The sequence below is a fragment of the Chiloscyllium plagiosum genome, chromosome 10, assembly GCF_004010195.1.
Source record: "Chiloscyllium plagiosum isolate BGI_BamShark_2017 chromosome 10, ASM401019v2, whole genome shotgun sequence".
Taxonomy (NCBI): domain Eukaryota; kingdom Metazoa; phylum Chordata; class Chondrichthyes; order Orectolobiformes; family Hemiscylliidae; genus Chiloscyllium; species Chiloscyllium plagiosum.
The window spans coordinates 65,990,249-66,011,416 of NC_057719.1; the positions used below are offsets into that span (position 1 = coordinate 65,990,249).

The 21,168-nt window shown below is 38.9% G+C and overlaps 1 protein-coding gene across 10 annotated transcripts in view; it reads right to left on the reverse strand.

Annotated features, from left to right (window-relative positions):
- The window catches only part of ryr3 (ryanodine receptor 3), a 347,517-nt gene that overhangs the window by 16,151 nt on the left and 310,198 nt on the right, over nt 1-21,168 (reverse strand). For all 10 annotated transcript variants that reach the window (XM_043697981.1, XM_043697979.1, XM_043697973.1 and 7 more), the window contains 8 exons: nt 20,246-20,332; nt 18,132-18,308; nt 16,392-16,522; nt 14,784-14,826; nt 13,185-13,312; nt 10,630-10,690; nt 4,879-5,025; nt 1,230-1,364 (listed from right to left, as the gene is read on the reverse strand). In XM_043697981.1, coding sequence (XP_043553916.1) covers nt 1,230-1,364; nt 4,879-5,025; nt 10,630-10,690; nt 13,185-13,312; nt 14,784-14,826; nt 16,392-16,522; nt 18,132-18,308; nt 20,246-20,332 — 909 coding nt within the window. The remainder of the gene's footprint in view (nt 1-1,229; nt 1,365-4,878; nt 5,026-10,629; nt 10,691-13,184; nt 13,313-14,783; nt 14,827-16,391; nt 16,523-18,131; nt 18,309-20,245; nt 20,333-21,168) is intronic.

Here is a 21,168-nt window from a genome sequence, read left to right on the forward strand (position 1 = left end):
AAGAAGGGGCAGGCTGGTGGGTCACCAGGTTAATGGGAGTAAGATTGAGAGAACTGGATGTGGGTTTCTCAGAAAGGTTAAGCATGAAGAGAACTTGAGGGGCAATCAGTGGTTCACAAGATAAAGATATGAAGGATACAAGACAGAGGAGAAGAGTTCAAGAGGAGGGCATGCAATAAGAAAAAGAAGCTGAAGGTCCTGTTTGCATGTCAAGCCAAATCTGGAAATGGGGAACAGTCTTAGAAGACAAATTCGGGGCCTAGACATAATTTCTGTGATCTGGCAATCGATGCGAAATTACTTGGTTGCCAAGTCATTTTATGTTGAACCTAAGTGATCCAGGGAAAAAGAGTTGTACATGGGGAATGACCAAGACGAGAGTATGGTTTTAATGGCGACTTGAAAATGGAGTTCAGGGTGCACTTAAGCACTTGCATAAAAGTCAAGCAAAATGGAGAGTCAAAAGGGTGACCTGAACAAGGGGGAGACTGGCAACAAGGAAGTCAGGTTGCTTCTCATAAACAAGCAGCAATGAGTTACCTTGATCAGCCTTTCAGAGAATGCAAAACAAGTAAGCTTATTTCAGAGTCTGCAACAGCAGCGGGAGTGTAGGAAGGTTGCGGACTGCTGAAAAGTTGGGGTAAAATTTTGGTACCTAGGAGGGAGACAACTTAAAGGAGACATGACAACAGGAAAAGGGTGTTCGACCTGAGGGAGTATTGTGGAAGAAAAGGAAAAAGAAAATGGAAACGGAACGTTTATATTCAGAACGGCAGTTAAAATGTGCACATGACTGCAGACAGGTAAATTCAGGTTATGTAGCAATGCAGCTACTGAGCCATACTTTAATTGGAAGCACTCTCATCTCAAAATGTGGTACTTGAAAACTTCAAATGTTTTTATGATCTGTAAATCTCTTTGGATGTTGTTGTTGTGAAAGGTGCTACATAAATGCAAGTCTTTCTTTAAATAAAGAGAGGGGCTCAGTCATATTAAACAATAACAATATTCTTTATAATTCAGTAATGAATTGGCAGTCACTTGAGGAAGACCTTCATGAAGTTAGATCTCATAAATAGTAAAGATGGATTATGCTATACTCTGTACGTCACAGATGAGTGAACTCATTAATATTTGTGACTCTTTATTCTGAATACACAGGTTTCACATTCCTGGAACTGTATATCTATAGTATGTTCACCATATCCACAAAGTGGACAAATAAATACCGTCATCATATCATCGCATTTCATGTCTGGTTCATCTTCATCCTCACTCTTGTTGTAAAATTTGCGGAAGAAATTGAAAGCAACCACTGTGTATAGATACACCACGACAGCCAGGAGGCCCACAGTCAGCACAAGCTGCCCAAAACAAGAAGCAATGTTTTCAAATGAGGGAATGCCAATACTTAATCAAGAGGAAAGGCTCAACTTGAGCAAGGTCTGAACATTAGCTTAATGTACATGCAGAAATATACATTCTGTATCAAATATTACACCTTCCCTTCCACGCTTTACATTGGGATGAATACTTATTTTAAAAATGGATCTTTCAAATGTTAGCCTCAGTAGATCACAGTTAGATTCAGCATCATTATGGAAAGGGACAAAAAGAGGCTAGGAGATAGGAGCAGAGATTCACTGACCAGACTGTCGCATCCACTTGGTCTTAATGTACTCACAAAATACCTTTGGATTTTCCTTGATTTTACCGACCAACAGACTTACATATCTCTTTGCTTTCCTAATTGCCCTTATGTACTTTCTATACTCCACTAAGCTTCTTAAAAAAATAGTGACAACTTTTGTAAAAATACCATCTCTGTCTCTGCATTATCTTGCCACATATACTTCTCTAGATTTCTCTGGGGATTCCAGAATTGGCAACACCACTTTTCTGTTTAATGGGGATGTGTCTACATTGTGCTCATAGCACCTTGCTGTGGAATTCCAGCCACTGACTTTCCTTCAAATGGCTGTGTCCTGACATCCTTTGCAAATCTTTCGGCAGCATTCTAAGGTTTGCCTCCCTCAACCCAGTCAGGATTGGGTCTATTAGAGACATATGCGGTAATTTGTACATGGAGGCAGAACATGTGAGTAGGGTTTTAAATGAGTATTTTGTCTGTGTCATCACAGAAAGGCATGATGCAGACTTTCAATTCAAAGAGGAGGATTGTGAAAATAAGCATAGCCAGGAAGGAGAAACTGAGAGAATCTGCAAACATTTATTCAAAAAGGCTATGAGGAATAGGCCACATAATGATAGACAGGTCAGTCTGTGGACCCTCTGCAATACAAACACATCCTTCCTTAGATATGGGGCCCAAAACTGCTCACGATATTCCAAACGCAATCTGACCAGAGCTGTACACAGTGCCTGGTCAGTGAATCTCTGCTCCTGTATCCTAGCCTCTTGAAATGAACGCTTTCAGTCCATTTTTCAACACAACTGCAAACTAGTCTTCAGAGAATGCTAAACTAGGTCTCTTAAATGCTTCAGATTTCTGAAGACATTCCCTATTTAGAAAATAGTCTATGGCTCCATTTTTACGACCAAAGTGTATAACCTCTGCTAGCTTCCCCTAGCACAGAGATCAAATACCACAGGCTCACAGATTTAAGATGATTGCCAAACGGATTTAGAGGGGGCATGAGGAAAATATTTTATCACACAGAGGGTGTTAGGTTTCTGGAAATTGTTACAGTTTGGTAGTTGAGGTGGAAAGCCTCGACGTGTTTGAAAGGAATCTTGATCTGCATCGAAAGCATTGTAACCTGCAAGGCCACGGATCATGTGTGGGAAAAAATATACGACTAAATGCATAGTTAGTTTATTCAGCTGGCACAGACACACAAAACTGAATGGCCTCTTTCTGTGCTGTAACGTTTCTATATTTATATGATCTATTAAAGGAACAACAGTTAGGTAGATATAAACTGTGCTCTCCCAATTGCAACTGTCCCTCCATCAGCATGTCCTTTTTCAACTGGAGAGAAATATGTACCCCTAACACTCAGCATGGAAGCTGTTTTATTCCCGATGTGCATTAAATGACCTGAATTTGAGTACACAGAATACAATTTCAAAGTTCACAGACAGAACAAGACTCACTGGTGTATAGCATGTGGGATTGTTGCAAACATCAGAAATGACCAGTAAAATGCCAAATGATAAACGTTTGCAGAGAAATGACGGATGAAGCTTATTACAAAAAAAAAGTGAATTAAAGGCAGCAATGTGAACAAAAGGGAGAAATTAAAAGTGGTGCAGGAACAGATAGAGCTCAAGTTTTACATAGAAAAGCTGTTAAAGTTGTAGAACAAGGCTATAAAATAAATATATTTTGTCTTTGGCTTTATAAACTTAAACAAAAGAGCAGAAGAATAAGGAGGTTATGCTAGAGCTTCATAAATTACTACTGATGCACAAGTTTCAGTATTGTATTCATTCCTGGGATCACAGTTTAGAAGAATATAAAGGCTTTGGAAAAGGTGCAAAGGAAGATTGATTAGAATAATACCAAGAATAGGGGTATTCAGTTACATGGAGAGATTGAGATTGTTCTTTTTAGAGAAGCTACGGCTCTGGAGATGTAGCTGAGGTGCTCAAAGTCATTAAAGGTTCTGAAAATATGAACAAAGAGAAATACTTCTGATGACAGGAGAGTTAATTGTTATAAAACCATAGGATATTGGGGTAGAAATAGGCCATTCAGCCCAATGCGTCTGCTCTGCCATTGGATTGTGCCTGATACATTTTCAGCTCCATTCTCCTGCCTTCTCCCATAACCTTTGATCTCCTTACTAATCAAGAACTTATCTATCCCTGTCTCAAATACACTCAATGACTTGGCCACTGCGGCAATGAGATCCACAGATTATTTACTTTCTGGCTGAAGAAATTACTCATCTCAGTTCTAAACGGTTGTCCCTTCACTCTGAGGCTGTGCCGTCATGTCCCTCCAACTGGTGGAAACATCTTCTCCATGTCCACTATATTCAGATCTCTCAGTACTCTGTAAGTTTCAATCAGATTCCCTGTATCCCAAACTCCATCGAGTACAGACCCAGGCTCCTCAGCAACTCCTCATATGACAAGCCTTTCATCCCAGGATCATTCTTATAAACCTCCTCTGAACCTCCTCCAATGCCAGCACATCCTTCCTTAGATACATTATAATGATTCCAAGCCAGTTGGTGAAGTATGAAACCAGATTTTTGATAGGTTTATTTGCAGAATATGGCATTACTTCTGTCTGCTTCTTACCAGTGTCTCAATGGTCTCCTTTTGTAAGTGCTCTGAATATTTAGTCTTTGCCCTTCATCTGCTTATTGTAAGAAGATAATAAACATACTAACAATATCAGCACCTGGCACAATGGGCTGAATGGCCTTCTTCAATGATCAAAATATGGAACAGACTCCCAGATGCAGATGTTCAGATGAATAATCATAAAATCCCTTCAATGTGGAAGCAGGCCATTTGGCCCATTGAATCAACACTGACCCTCTGAACAGCATCCACTTAACTTATATATCCCTTGACACTACAGGGCAATTTAGCACGACCAATCTGCCTAACCTATACATCTTTAGACAGTGGGAGGAAACCCATGCAGACACGGAGAGAATGAGTAAACTCCACACAGACAATCGCCTGAGGCTGGAGTCGAACCCGGGTCCCTGGTACTATGAGACAGCAGTGTTAACCACGTCATCCCCAAATCTCAAATACCTTTGTAAATATTAGAATCTGCAACAGATGGGAGTTCTGGATGAATGAACTAAATTGGACAGAATGTCTTTCTCGTCTGCAAAATTCCTCTTGCAATTTGAGGCAAGTCAGGCGCTATGATTTTTCTAAAGTTCTCACCTGCTTGCCATTGTGAGTTACAGATGATAATATGGTACGGAGTGTTTTAAATCCCATAGCAATATCCAACAAGTGGGCAGCAAAGAAAAAGTTGTTGTAGTGACCCAAAATGGACATAGTGGTGTACCAAGCTAAGTACAAGAATGACTGTAAAAAGAAAACAGAAATTTAAATATTAGCTGCATTAGAAACTTTTACAACCATTAATTGCCACAATTAAAATGTTTCCATTTGTGTAAAATGAAAAAAAACTTGCAACTTGGATACAAAACACACCTATCAGTTTAATGAAATGCTGACATTAATATTGGTAGCAAATTTCAATCCTTGGGCAATTGCAATGAAATGACACAGTTCCTTAGGTCACAGCTGTATTTTCTTACCAGATATGTGGAATACCCAAGCGTCAGTTTCTATATCTTCCTGAAGTCAGGAGTTGAAGTGATTAATTGCCAATTGTTTGTTTTTTTCCCCTCAGTAAATTTGAATTTTTCATCTAGAACTCGATCCACAGAATTTTCCTATCACAGGAAGTGATTGGATTTGGTCATCATTCAGAGCCCTGGGAGAAATTTACTTTCCTGGTGCCCCTGAAGTTTTGTAGAGTGAACTGAGTTTTGGAAAGCTTCCAAAAACTTGCTTTGAGACCTCGGAAACATTGGGACACGTCTGCTGAGTGGTTGGGAACATTGACAATTAGGTTGAATGTTTTGACAGATAAATGTCTTTACTAGATGTAGTATTATTAGTTAAATATATCTTCTCTGCTTTGGTTGATCAGCTATGTTCTGAAAAGATAAATTTCAGACCTTTACATTGTACAGCATTGTATCAGTGTTGAAAACACATCTGTTTTGCTATTGTTAGAGGTGTTATATATCTCAAGAAAATAATGATTGGAAATGTTAATGTCTGGATCTTAAGTAATTTAAATGCCCACAATGCTTTAAGTTTTCAAAATGCATGTTTTACTCAGAAAAATGTACTAGCGCCTAAACAGCTTTAGTTAATAAGTCATCTGCTGTACTTTGGAAAAACATGATACACAAGTGATTTTTCAGTTTTGTCGGCTCCACTGTTTGCAATTGTATGGGTTAATTAAAACATCTGAGCCTGTTGTGAATGTTGAGCTTAGCATCAGATGGCAAGAAGCACATATCTCAGCAAGGGGTTATTTCTATAGTTTGACAGTTTCAATAGATTATTAAAGGATTAATCATCTTTGAATGATTGCGTTTTTGAATGACAAGTTTATTAGTTTGCTTGAGACATATTTTTCAAAAGACTTTGAATTAATTCATGAGGTACATAATAGATTTGGGTGGATAGCTATGGAGGATATAGTTGAGATATAAGAGGGAGTGAAGGAGGCATAGGTGCTGGTGGGGAGAGAAGGATAAGCATTGAAGGGGAGAGTGTATGAATGATGTTGGAGAGTTGTTCTGAAGTATCAGGGAACCAAGCCAAGCCAAGCTTTGTAAAAACCCTAAACCTGCACAGCTTCAGTACTACCTCTGTAGTTGGGTAACTGGAATCCTGCCTGCCCACATCTCCAGGAGACAAAATTAAGTTGAGACAGGCACAGCAGACTGGCTTGAGTTTCCAAAGTCAGGAAAAAACAAGACTTGCATTTCCTGAACCTCCTCAAACAAAGCAGAATTCTGTTCCGTTCTTCCAAATCAATCAAACTTTGAATGTCATACTTTTAACTGGCTCAAAGAAACTGAGACAAATAATAAGTTTTTCTTCTAAAGTACTGTCAATGCTGGTCAACTGAATTACTGAAAATACTCAGCAGCTCAGGCAGAATCTGTGGAGAGGAACAGAGCCAATGCTTTACATCGATGAGCTTTCATCATAAATGAGAAAGATAAAACGGTGAGTGGGATGAGGCATAAAGAGCAAAAAGGATGGTTTTGGATAAGGATACAAAACACCTCTCTTGTCATTTAGTCACTCCTGTATTCCATCCAATTATAGTTCTTTCTTTTTGTTTTTATTTTCGCTCTCAACCCATTCTCTGCCTCTGTTGTTACTTTAGAGGGAGTTCATGTGATACAGTGGGTAGCATCCTTACATCTGACTCATGAGATCCAGATTCAAGTCCAACAAGACCTCATGGCCATGGAATGTGTGTTCTTAATATGGCCAAACAAGTATTATAAATGGTTCACCTCAAGTTTTAGCCACTGTTTTGAGGCTATCAATCTGCTCCAGAAAAAAGCTCTGAGAAACATAATCAAATGTTATCAATCTGTGATCATGCTCAATTTGATGAGTAAAAGTCAATATACTTCTATGGGTGTTAATGGAATGAATTGCTTTTAGACCTAGCTATTATACTGGAGAAAAAAGACGTTGTTATATCCTAACAAATCACGATCAAATCTTCTACATATAATCAGTTGCAAGGTCCTGTGATTTCACAATACACTGAAATGCACACAAATTTCTGCTATTTTTCTCCCAATGATTGTTTCCCTTTTCAAGTTTGCACTCTCAATATTTTCACCCCACATATGCCTCATTTGCCTCTTAGAAGGGTGTACCTTCTAAGTCCTTGATTAAAATCTTTAAAACACTTCAAACCTTTTCCATAACGAGTGAAAAGTCATAGATCTGAACCATTAACTACTCATCTCTCTGTAGATACTGCCCGACTTGCTGAATATTTTCCAGCATTTTCTACTTTGTTTTCTGAAAGAAACAATTTGGAACTGTACTTCAGCCAAAGAGAGGATGGATTTTAACGCTTCTGAACTAAAATTGTCACCAAAGGCAAACAAGATCAGTAAAGTTCATTACAATACTTACACCAATAAGAATACCAAAAATTATGTCATAAATTCTGGAAGTCAGAATAAGATGCAAAAAAAAATGGAGTAAGATGATAAGGAGAGACAAAGCAGAGGTTTTAGAATTATAAATATTAAAATTTTGAAGTGCTCATTTTATTAACAGTACAGTAATTAAAGTTTCTTGCTATGAAAGTCCTGTAATAGTTCATTTGTAATGCTATCCTGTAAACTGAATTTTAGGAACAATATTAATCATTACAGAGTTTGGTGTCATAAGTCAACTGTAGCAGTCCAAGTGCAAACAGTATTGCATTTTAGTTTGGAAATTGTTGGATTGCTAAGTTGCAACATTAACGCTAAACAATATTTTATTCACATGTGGGTTGTGAGAAATCATGACATGTCCAACATTTCTTGCCCATCTCTAATTGCCCTTGAGGTGGTGACTGTTGCAGTCCAGGTGGTCGATGTACACCTGTAGGAAAAGAGTTTTAAGGTTTTGACCCAGCTACAGTGAGGCAATGACAAGATAGTTCCGCATCACGATGGTGAGTAATCACATGACACCAGGTTATAATCTAGTGGGTTTATTTGAAAACACTAGCTTTTGGAGTGCTGCTCCTTTATCAGGTGTTAGTGAGAAAGGTTTTTTTTTTAGGTCCTCTCTTACTAACATCTGATGAAAGAGCAGTGCTCTGAAAGCTAGTCTTTTTAAATAAACCGACTGGAATATAACCTGGTGTGTGATTTTTGATCTTGTTCAACCCAGTCCAACACCAGCACCTCCATGTCAAGGATGGTGACTGACTTAGGCCATGGAATGTGTGTTCTTAATATGGCCAAACAAGTATTATAAATGGTGCACCTCAAGTTATAGCCACTGTTTTTAGGCTAGCAATCTGCTCCAGAAAAAAGTGGAATTTGCTGGTGATGATTTTCGCATGATACTGTTTGTGTTTCAAAGTTATCGAGGCTGTGTATTTGGAAGCTTCTGCAAGAGCCCGAGTGAGTTACAGCAGTGCATCCTGTAAATGATACACTCTGCGGTCACCTATCAGTGGTGGCATATGGTTGTGAAAATATAAGTTGGTAGATGCATCAAGTGGGCTGCTTCTCCTGAATGATATTGAGTTTCCAGAGTGTTGTTGGAACTGTACTCATCCAGGCAAGTGGTTTACATTCCACCACTCTTCTGAACTGTGACTCGGAGATGGTAGACTGGCACTGGGGACACAGGAGGGGAGTTACTCACCAAAGAATTCCTAGCCTCTGACTTGCTCTTGTAGCAACAGTTATAGGGCTGGTCCAGTTCAGTTTCAGGTCAATACTAAACTATCTGTATGGAGAAAGTAGGACTGCAGATGCTGAAGATCAGAGTCGAAAAGTGTGGTGCTGGAAAAGCACAGAGAGTGAGGCAGCATCCGAGGAGCAGGAGAATCTACATTTCAGGCATAAGCCCTTCCTGATGAAGGGCTTATGCCTGAAACATCAATTCTATTGCTCCTTGGATGCTGCCTGATCTGCTATGCTTTTTCAGTGCCACACTTTTTGATGGTAACCACCACCAGTGGGGATTTAGCAATGGTGATGTAATTAAATGTCAAGGGGCAATGGGTTGTTTTTTTCTTGCTGGGCACAGACATTGACACTGTGTGACATGTATGCTTCTTACCACTTATCACCCAAGCCTAGGTGTGTTCTGGGTATGTTGCACATGGATATAGATTGCTTTAGTATCTGAGAAGCTGTGAATATGCTGAACATTGTGCAGTCATCAGTAAATCTCTCCACATGACCTTATAATGGAGGAACGGTAACTGATGAAGCAGCTGAAGATTTTTGGGCCAAGGACCCTGAGGAACTCCTGCAGTAATGTTCTGGTTCTAAGATGTCTCAAATCACTTTCATCTTCCTTTGTGCCAAGCAAAACTCCAACCAAAGGTTAATTTCTCCCAATTCCCACTGACTCCAGTTTTATTCAGGATTCTTATTGCCACTCACTGTCAAACAGTGCTTTAATGTCAAGGGCTGTCACTTTCACCTCACCTCTGGAATTCAACTCTTTTGTCCATGTTTAGACCAACGTTGAAATGAGGACAAGAGCTGATTGCTCCCAGAGGAATCCAAGCAGAGTACCGGTAACAAGTTATTCCTTTGGAAGTGCTGCTTGATAGCACTACTGACAAACCCTTTCATCATATTGCTGGTGATTGAGAGGAAACTGATAAGGCAATTATTGGTCAGGTTGGCTTTGTCTTGCTTTTTGTGAGCAGGCCATATTTAGGCAATTGTCCATATTGCTGAGTCAATACCAGAGTTATAGCTTCAAACCTTTTCTTCCCACTCCCATCACCCCAATCCTCCCGTCCCTCCCCCTCACTGTTTTGATTAACTACAATTTTGGAAAGGCTCTTTATGGTTACACATGATCAAATGATACCTCAATGTCACTCCCAGCTCACCTCCTGAATTCAACTCCTCTGTTCACATTTGGACTAAGATATGATGAGGTCAGGAGCCATGTGGCCCTGGTGGAGCCCAAACTGTTCATTGATAAGCAGGTTATTGCTGAGCAATTGACACTTGATAGTACTGCAAAAGATATCTTCTATGATTTATCTAATGGGGCAGTATTTGCCGGATTTGACTTGTCCTGCCTGTTGGGGAGGGGACTTGCTCCAATGTAATTTTTCACATTATTGTGTAGATTGTCACTGTCTGGATCAGCCTGTTAAGGTTACAACTGGATCTGGAGCACAAGTCATTAGTAATACGGCTGTGATGTCTTCAGGGTCCACAGGCTTTTTTGCATCCAATGTTGCAAAGAGAAATCAAATAAATCATTATACTCAGACTGGCACATAAGTATTCTGACTCACTAAGTGGGAAGGATGAGCATATATGGAAAGAACGCATTTACATCAAATGAGTGATTGCATTTCTTTTGACTTACATTGTCAGTGAAGACAACTCCAAGCTTCCAGATATGATATTTTATATCAATAGAACTCAGCCTAAAAAAATAAAAATACTATTTTTAATGTTCAAACCTATTTCGAATTTTGATCTACATCCTAGTTTTTCTTTGAAGAGAAGCATTTTCTGTTTTCATTGTGAGTCCAGATGATACTGGGGATAGCTCTATGGGCACTGGCATCTTTCTGCTTCCTCACACATGAAATCAATCTTGATCATCATTAATCCATGATGCTAACTGTTATAAACGTGATCTATACTGTGGTTGGGCCAAATTTCTGATATAGGACATCTGGCACAAAGTTTCATGCAATGGATGTTCCTAACATCAATTGATCATAGAAGACAGCACAGACAGTTTTCAGTCTATTAACATTTACATCTGGTGTTAATATATCAGAACTGCTGGCTAGAGGTTGCCTGGGAGCAGGAACTGAAAGCAGTTTTCCCCAGTCTTGAAGCCACACTGAGCTAGATCTTGCTGTGAAAATAGTAGTGAGACTAATGCTATTAATGCACAAATCAGACAGCTACTTCAGGCTGTAAATGCACGGTTAAACACAATAATCTAAAAGCTGCTGTTGGATATGGCACATTTTGAACAAAAATGACAGCTCACTGACTGGTTTCCTATTTGAATCATACAACTTCAGTACTTATCCACTGAACTCGTCAGAAACTTAAAGGCTTTCTCAGCCTTAATATCCTTGACATCATTGTCGTGTAGATGGTAGAACATCATTGTCGTGTAGATGGTAGAGTCATACAGCACGGAAACAGATCCTTTGGTCCAACCTGTCCATGCCAACCAAGTTTCCCAAACTAGACTAGTCCCATCTGCCCTCGTTTGGCTCATATCCTTCAAAAACCTTCCTATTCATGTGTCTATCCAAATGTCTTTTAAATGTAGCAATTGTGCTTGCATGTACCAGTTTGTCTGGCAGACCATTCCGCATATGAACCACTCTCTGTGTGAAAACGTTGTCCCTTTAAAAGATTTCTCCTCTCACCTTAAATATATGCTTTTTAGTTTTGAACTTCCTTACCCTAGAGAAAAGACCTTTGCTATTCACCTTACCTATGCACCTCATGACTTTTATAAACCTCTATAAGGTAACCTCTTAAACCCTCACGCTTCACTGCCAAATATCTTCTCTGGTACTGAAAACTGCCTTCTATGCATATTGAGTCCAGTTCCTTTAGCTTTGAATTATTGCACATCTTTAAAAATGGAATGATGTTTTGGGACTTTTTAAATCTAACTTTTGTTAAATCACTCACTCAATTCAACTATAAATATCTCCTTATTAGGGAATCACAAAATGGTCAAAGCAGAGAAAGAACCACATGACTCATCAAGTCTATGTTGGCTCCCTGAAAGTGCTGTTTAACTTATCAACACCCCTGCTTTAATCCTGTAGCTGAGCATTTTTGTTTTTTTTTTGGTGCTTATCCAAATCCATAATAGAATGCCATTATTAAAAGCCATAATGGAATACGAGTCCACAGCACTGTCAGACAGTACATTGTAGATCCTAAATATTCAGTGCATAATAAAGTTTATCCTTGTGTCACATTTGGCTCCTTTATCAACCATTTAAAATTTGTGTCCTCTAATTCTCAACTTATCACTACTGGAAACAATTTATCTTTATTTACTTTGTCCTGGAACCCCCAACCCTCAACATTGCTGTCAAAGCTCCTCTTTGCAAAGAAAACTAACTATAAGCTTCTTCAATCCATTCATATAGCTGAAACTCTCTATCCACCAGTCAATTCTCATAAATCTTTTATGGAACCCTTTAAAGTCTTTCTAACATACAATGGCTAACATTGGCACAATTCTCCAACAAGACTGAATCAGTACTTATGAAGTTAATCATAATTCCTTTCTACTGTGTGCTTTTTGTTTTGTTCTGCTTCCAGAGAGTCATACAGCACATAAACAGACTCTTCAGTCCAACCAGTTCATGCCAGTCCCTGCTTTTATCATTACTTCACTATGCAAGCTGACTGTCTCTGGATGACAATGACTGCTGTTCCTTGATACCTCTTCCGTCTGATTGTAGTTGCTTCTCCTGTTCCTCCAAGGTCCTGGATGTGCTGTGGAGTACATTGCACTGTTTGTACCTCCTGCTGACACAAACTTGCCTTGCAAAACTCATGGGAAGTCTAAACGTCTAAAATCTAATAGTACTACCCACCAAAAAAATCTATCCCACAATGATTGATCCCAGGCTTCCTGGATCCAATAGTTCAACATAGGAACGTGGGAGAAGGGAAATGCACTAGTCCGTCTGGCTTCACTTAAAGATAAAATTATAGAATAATAAAAAAAACTCCTTTGACACAGCTGTGCTTAAAACAGACTTCTAAACTGAAATTAAATGCCTTGCTGCATTTATCACATTTGGATAGATTTCCCACATTAGTTAAATTAGAAAAAAAAGTCTATTTGTTGCTTATGTTAAGCCACCTTTTAGATCTCCTCTCCATGCGTAAGAGCTAACAATAGCAATAAATGTCACTTACCAGGATACCAACGTTGCTTCTTCCTCTGGGGGCTTTTCAATGGGACTAAAATCCAATGCACTCCTGTCCACACCCAAGAGCTCAGCAATACGTTCAACTCCATAAAGATCTCCATATTTATTAATTACCTGATTGAAACAAAAGCCATATTGAAATACAAGTTATATTGAAACCTGCTTATGATAAATTCAACAAACCTGCAGGAATTATTACAATCAAAATGCCCCAGTGTATTCCAAAATGGGGTAGAAGAGATCTGTTGAAAACAAATTCAAAATTGGAGAAGATGAATGATTTCATTGATTAAGAGCAAGGAAAATAAGAATAAGAGAGGTCCTAAAATGGAAGAAAGAAGATTAGATTACATGGAATACAGGGGGAGCTAGCCATTTGGATACAAAATTGATTTGAAGGTAGGAGACAGATAATAATGGTGGAGGCTTGCTTTTAGGACTGGAGGTCTATGACCAGTGATATGCCGCAAGAATAGGTGCTGAGTCCACTGCTTTTCGTCATTTACATAAATGACTTGGACATGAATGTAAGAGTAAGGTTAGTAAGTTTGCAGACAACACCAGAATTAGTGGTGTAGTGGACAGTGAAAAAAGTGTCCAGTGGGACCTTGATCAGATGGGCAAATGGGCTTAGGAGTGGCAGATGGAATTTAATTTAGATAAATATGACTTACTGTGTTTTGATAAAGCTTAAGTATACACTTAATGGTAGGGTTCTGGGGAGTATTACAAAACAAAAAGACCTTGGTGTACAGGTTCATAGTTTCTTGAAAGTGGAGTCGCAGGTAGACAGGATAATGAAGGTGTTTGGTATGCTTGCCATTATTGGTCAGTGCATTGAGTATAGAAGTTGGGAGGTCATGTTGTGGCTATACAGGACATTGGTTAGGACACCTTTGGAACACCACATTCAATTCATGTCTCCCTGCTATAGGAAAAATGCTATTAAACTTGAAAGGGTTTAGAAAAGATTTACAAGAATGTTGCCAGGGTTGGAGGGTTTGAGCGATAGGGAGAGACTGGATAGCCAATGTCTTTTTCTTAGGCTGGGGAAGTCCAAAACTATGTTCATCTTTATTAAAGTGCAAATTCAACAGTTACTTTGAGCAAACACCCACATGCAACCTAGAGTGTATATCAGCAAGTTACTGTTGCAGTGTCCTGCTCATTCAGAAGCTGCACTATACTAATATCTGACTGAGACAATGGGCACTAAAATACGTGGGCCAGACCGAAGTTGCATACTATTGTGATAATGTACATTAAAATAACCATAAATAGTAGGGGTTGTTCATTCTAATGTAAGTAAATTGTTGATGGAGTATTAAATATTAATTACTATCAATAACACACCAACATTAATTTTGTTTTACAACTATGGAGACACATTTCTGCAGAATTTAATTATCATTGGAAATGTCACAAAATGCAGTTATTGCTTCTGAATTTTTTTCTCATCATTCTCTCATGTCATCTCTCTCTGTTTCTGCTTATTTTGTTTTTGATTTGGTATTGAATTTATTGTTCTCATTGACATTTTCTGATTCAGACTTTGCTTGCCTCAGTTAACTCCATAAATGCTTACCTTTCTTTTAACAAACTTGTCCCAGTAATTGTTAGGGAAGGATCTGCAACAGTTGTAGGAACATTTGTTAAAGAGAGAGATCAAAAATTTAAATATGTAAAGAGTAGTTTAACATACATAATTACAATAGTTCATGACGAATGATAAAGTTTCAACAGTGGCTCACAACATACAATATGGAACTGATTACCTATCACACACCCAATGGAGTGTATGTAAGGGGAAAATTGATGGACTGCATAATGGATGACTAACCTGATATCACTAAGAATTACAAATAGTGTCATTATCCAGATCATCATCTATCATAGACTCTACACTGTTATTAGAGCTGAAAATGTGTTGCTGGAAAATCGCAGCAGGTCAGGCAGCATCCAAGGAACAAGAGAATCGACGTTTCGAGCATAAGCTCTACACTGTTATTAGACTCACTATTGCAAATAAGTCAGCTCTTCCAATTCCTCCAGCATTTTCTTTAATAAAAATCATTCTCTGAACTCACTTTACCAGTCTTGGAACCTTTATCCTCATCAAGGACACTTCTAAGGAAAAGACATTCCCCCCTTCTCATCACCATGGAATCTCAGAAGGGAGAATTAAGGCTAATGCTTTCAGGCTTGCAACTAAAGTGCCATAAAAATTGCATTTAGCTTTGTTCACAGCTCCCAGTTCCTCCCAAAACACATGATTATTCAGAGGAAAAACTGAAGTTTCTGGTCCTGCAGTTCACCTACTTGAGTGACATTTGCATTAACATTTGAAAAATAATCTTGAGGCAAAGTATGAGACACCTACCAGTGAAATTAAAATAGATCCGAGTGTTTCAAAAACCGCCTATTAATATGCAGATAGACATCACAACAAGGCCCATTTTTGCTGGAAATATCATCAGATCTTCAAATATAACTACTATAAAATAATAGTAAAATGGAACTGAGTGCAATGAAAATTGGATATTGTTTTTAGAGGCTAGCTTTGGGGCTTGCTCAGAACTGTGATGATTCACTTTGTCTTAAAGTGATGTAGTTAGTAATAGTAGGAGTTGGATACATTTACCATAGCTGAGTGCACAAAACATGAAACTGCACTTAAAACTAACAATGTGGTAATGTGCGTGCTCAACCAACACCAGTCATATTACAGAGTTGCTTCCTGCTCTTACCACTATTGTGAGATGACAAGGAGAGGTCAGGAGGGAGGGGCAAGAAATCCAGACAATGCATCATTCCTTTCCATCTGTTGAGTGCGGTTACTGATGGAGATCAGGCAGCAGGTAACCTATCTATTCTCATGGATATGTGCAATCCAAAGAGGTCAGAAATTAGACAGAGATAATTTTCAAATAGTGGAAATGACTCTTCTTAATTTAAGCCTTTTGTTGTGCTCCCTGCATGACAGCAGTGACTTCAATAACTAGTTCAATGATTGTAATGCGCTTTGAAGCTATCTGTGATCATCAAACTATGTCATATAAGTGCAAGTCTTCCTTTTTTAAAATGATTGGTGAACTCAAATGGGCAGTGACAAAACAAAACTAACATGCTTTAGAACAGCAGTCTGCAGAACTAAAAGTTGACTGTGTTTTAAGCATTATTTGTTTTTACGTACGGTGTGTTGATGACGAGACGATCCCACTGTCCTTTAATGTCATCGTCAGATGGCTGCTCGGTGATGTACAAACCATCAAATTCCAACTTCCTGGCAATCTCTTTCTCACGCTTGAAGACTACAAGGGGAACCTTTAAACACATTAGCCAAGAAAATCAGCTCTAGCATTCTGGCAAATGTAAAAAAATTAATGCAATATCAGTGCTTCAATATAAGCTTCAAAAATTCCTGGTTGACCACATAACCTATGGCTTTTAATACAAGGATAGCTATAGGTATTCTTAGTTGCCAACACAAATTGTTGGTCAGCTTTTAATGGTGCCTGTCCCCTGGCAAGAAACATGGTAGCCAGGCCCAATTAATTGTGAAAGAGGCCTCACATTTGTCTCCCCATGGAGGTAAACCCTGATCAGGTTAGGGTTCAGGCAGATGGCAGCAAGGGTTGAAGTGGGATACTGACCTCATCACTGACAAATAAACTCCACAGCATCACAGCAGCTCACAGTTTAGTTGTGGGCCATAGCTTTTCCAAACCCTTGGAAGTCCACCCAGCAACCTCCTGGACAGGTCACTGGAGAGACGGGATGTGTAATTGTTGATGGTCTTTTGTAATCAGACACTCTGTGTCAATGGGAAGGTCGGGCAGCTGCTGAAAGACAAACCCTGCCCTTGTCCATTAATTCCTGTCACCACTGCTCCACAATCCACATTCCAATTCGACTTACCTTTGGTTTGGGGAGCCATGATGATGTTAAGCCTCTGCTGGGTGCATTACTGCTTCCTGCCACTGCTCCCGGGACGCTGGTGGCAATGAAAAGCTCCCAGCCTCTGCTGCACCAACAAGCACTTAGCGAGAGGGACTTGTGCGGCCAAGGACCTCAATTGACAGGAAGGCCTGACTGGAAACATGTTTCTGTCAGGTCTCCCACTATGAAGTGACAGAGATCCCAATTAACCTGACAAATCCTAGCTAACGCTGCTGAATCAACAACTGGTCTTCATATTTAGAGCATTACCCGTCATCAACTAACCCAAGCTACAGAAGAAAGCATGAGAACAAGTGACCAAGAGCTTGAGCAAAGAGATTGATTGCAAGGAGTATTTTAAAGGAGTAGAGACGAGGAAGACAGAGGTGAAGACATGAAGTGATTTTGGGCAAGAATTCCAGAATTTAGTGTCTTGACAGCTGAAGGAGAGACTATAAATGAGGGAATGAATGAAGTGCAAATAGACAAGCCTGGGTTTGAGCAATATAGCAGTTCATGGAGCTGAAGAATTTTCCAGCAACAGGGAGCAGTGAGGCCATGAGAGATTTGAATACAATGACTAGACTTTTAATACTGAGGCAGTCATGGATTGAGAAGCAACATAGGTCAGCAAGCACAGGGGTGATGTGTGAATGGGACTGGGGTCAAAGGTTTGGTGGAGATCTGAAATTTCTGTAAGAAGACAGAATGGTGAAACAGAATTATTAAATCTAGAAGGTTTTCAGCAACAGGTGACCTGAGGAAAGAACAGTAACAGATAATAGCATGGTTGTAGGCAGTTTTGGTATTGAGAGGATATAGTATAGGTAAGTCGATCCAGGATCAAATAAAATGTTAAGTTTGCAAACAATCTGGTTCAGCTTGCAGATGAGGTTTGGGGTCAATGAAGAAGAAACAGAGCATTTGATGACCATAGATCCATAGTTGCACTAATGCTTAATTGGAGAAATAGGCAAGTTTGTAAGTACTATACCTTCAATATGTAGTACCCTATGATACAAAGCATTGAGATGATGGTATGAATAATGGCAAGAAGCATCAGTGTTGGGGCCATGTATCCAGTCGTCTCCTGTAACACGTAGTAATCTACATTATCGTCATTCCAGAAACTAAAATCACCCTCCTCATCATCCTCAGGAGGCTCAGTGACCTTAAAGGGAAACACAAATAATAACATGCTTCAGAAACAGTGCAAACTGTGTATTTCATGGAAAAACAAACATTTAAACACATATTTTCAACTTCCTCTTTTTATTCAAGACAAACCATTTCAGAAACAGAAGTATGAACTACTGATCAGAACAATCAAGAAGAAATTGATTTTTTTTCTTTTTCCAGCTTTACCCTTAATTGTAAAAACTATCAGAGCTGCAATGCATTTCTAACATTTTCTGTTTTTTCCTTTGAGTTACTATTTAAACTCAATTCTGAAATTGTTAAGAAGGGTTTATTTTGGATGATGTACAGCAAGTTGAAGTTTTGACATGATGATTTGAACTCACAGCTACACTTCCCTTGGACGGAACTAAATATTCAGTGTGTTACTTTAGCCCTTTAATTAAGATTATGTACAATTCCTGAGATCAACACATTCAAATAAAGGTGCCAAATGTAAGTTTCAATTCATAAGAATATAAAGTCAATTGTGAGAAAATGGCATTAAATATCCTCATCCAAAGCCCAGTTAATACTTATTCAGTCACAAACTTTTTTTCACACCTCTTAAGCAATGCCAAATTCATCTCCCATTGCTCTGGAAATGGGCAAAGAAAGCAAATAAGTCTCCCTATTTTTGCAAAATCCGCAATATCTTGTCAATAGTTACCAAACATTTCAAAGTTAAAAATCACACAATACCAGGTTATGAGAGTCACCGAGAGAGTGGCGCTCCGAAAGCTAGTGTACTTCCAACTAAACCTGTTGGACTATAACCTGGTGTTGTGTGGTTTTTAACTTTGTACCAGCCTAGTCCAACACCGGCACCTCCAAACATTTCAAAGTTGCCTCTGAGGCCACTACTAGATCTACCTTTCAGAGAAAGAAACATTTTTTTCTCGTGTGTTTAATGCTGCCAAATTTAATATTATTCCATTTTTTTTGAGCCAAGGTTCCTTCCTTCCTCCAATCATATCTCATTATTTAAAGACCACCATCATGTCTCCACTCTCTATGCATTGTTCCTGAGTTAATGGCTAAAGACTCTGTATGCACAATTCAATTAGCAGTGAGTCATACAACCATAATGAACTTGAAGGTGAACTAGATGGATTTAGATTTTTTTTCAGTGTTTTTCCTCTGAACCAATGATGGGGCCAGATCCGACAAGTCATTCACACTCAACATGTCGTGTCTCAAATTACTCACATGAACATGGACAAGTAATTAACTCCTGCATAATTCATGAAAAAGTCAAGTTGTAATTTCTGCTTGTGCTCTGGCAAACATCCAATTTAGAAAACTATCTCACTTTTCATAATCGACATTTTAATATTTAAAGCTTCAAATATTAGTTATTATAATAAGTAGCAATTTGAAATCCAATATACACCTTTGAATTAAGCAACATTATAAGGAATAACTTGACTTTAGCTTGCAACAATATTAGATTGGGTTCTGCACGAAACATGGCCCTCACTGGATCTGACCCTTGACCTTTATATACTGCACTTTGCCATTTTCCTGTCATAACTAGAGGTAATATGCACACTTCTGAATTCCAAATTCTGGTCTCCTTTTCTTGGACTAATCCTTTGGAGGCCTGAAGATCTTATGAAGATTTTTTCTTGTAGACACTGAGAGATTTATACAGCTAATCTCAGTCATCTCCTTTCACATTGGACATGAATAAGCCTTTTATGTTTTTTTTGTTTGCATTTTCATTGGAATTTGACAAATCTCTCACAAATACCATTTATCTTAACTGATATGAACTGTCTTCCCTGGTATTTATTGCAGAGAAACCTGGAACTGCTGCACTCAGTAAGGCACCATTATCTTTTCCTTCTTCTATACTTGTATCATTGCTTGTTACGAGTATATTAGCATGTATTACAAAATTATAATATCAAAAGAGGGAGAATAAGGTACCTTGTAGAACAGCAGAATGAAGTTGATAGCAAACGCCACAAACAGAGCTAGCAATCTCAGATTGTAGAAATTCCTGGCTAGATAATTCTGAAACAAGAATGATAAATTTGTGATATACCAATCTTGACACAGCATCTCAGGACAACTTAACTTGATATTTTACTTGTTTTATCACATTCTAATATTTATGTTGAAGAATTTCTACCACTGCTGTAGAAACATTTATATTGAAGAATAAATTCTCTGCCAGCTATATTCACTTCAAATCATGGTAGTATCTCCAGATTCTGACTGACAGAATAGGATTGGTGGTGGATAGTAAATGGATCTACATTCTAGAATGAGAAATGCAAGTAAATTCAGTAGCTGTGCTTTTCCAGCACCACTCTAATCTAGACACTGATCTCCAGCATCTGCAGTCCTCACTTATGCCAAAATCAATGTCTGCTAATTTTTACCACTATCATCTGAAAAGGAGGAATGTGTAGTGTTGCAGGAAGAGGAAGGAAGAATGGCAGTAACTCCATTGTTTATTCAGGAAGCTGCCCAGACACAATTAGCGGAATGGATGTCAGGACAAGTTACCTGAAGATGCTGGGAACATGGTTCAGAGAAGGCTGGGAGGGGTTTGTGCAAAAACATGGGAGGAGCATATCACTAAGGGTGAGGCAGAAACTGAGCTTATGGGAGTATTGCTCCTTCTCCATTGCAGGTAAAAACCTGCTCATCAGCTGTGAGATTTTCTTAATGTTGTTGTATGTGACACAGGTCTGGCCCATCCCTGAACCGGCACTTGCAGACACCCAACCCACTTTATCTGAAGTTTGAAGATGGACCACGTATGCAGGAACACCATGTACAAAGCTCTGGATAAGTGGGGGAAAGACATATCTAATGTTGCCATCATTCTGATGGCCGCCTTT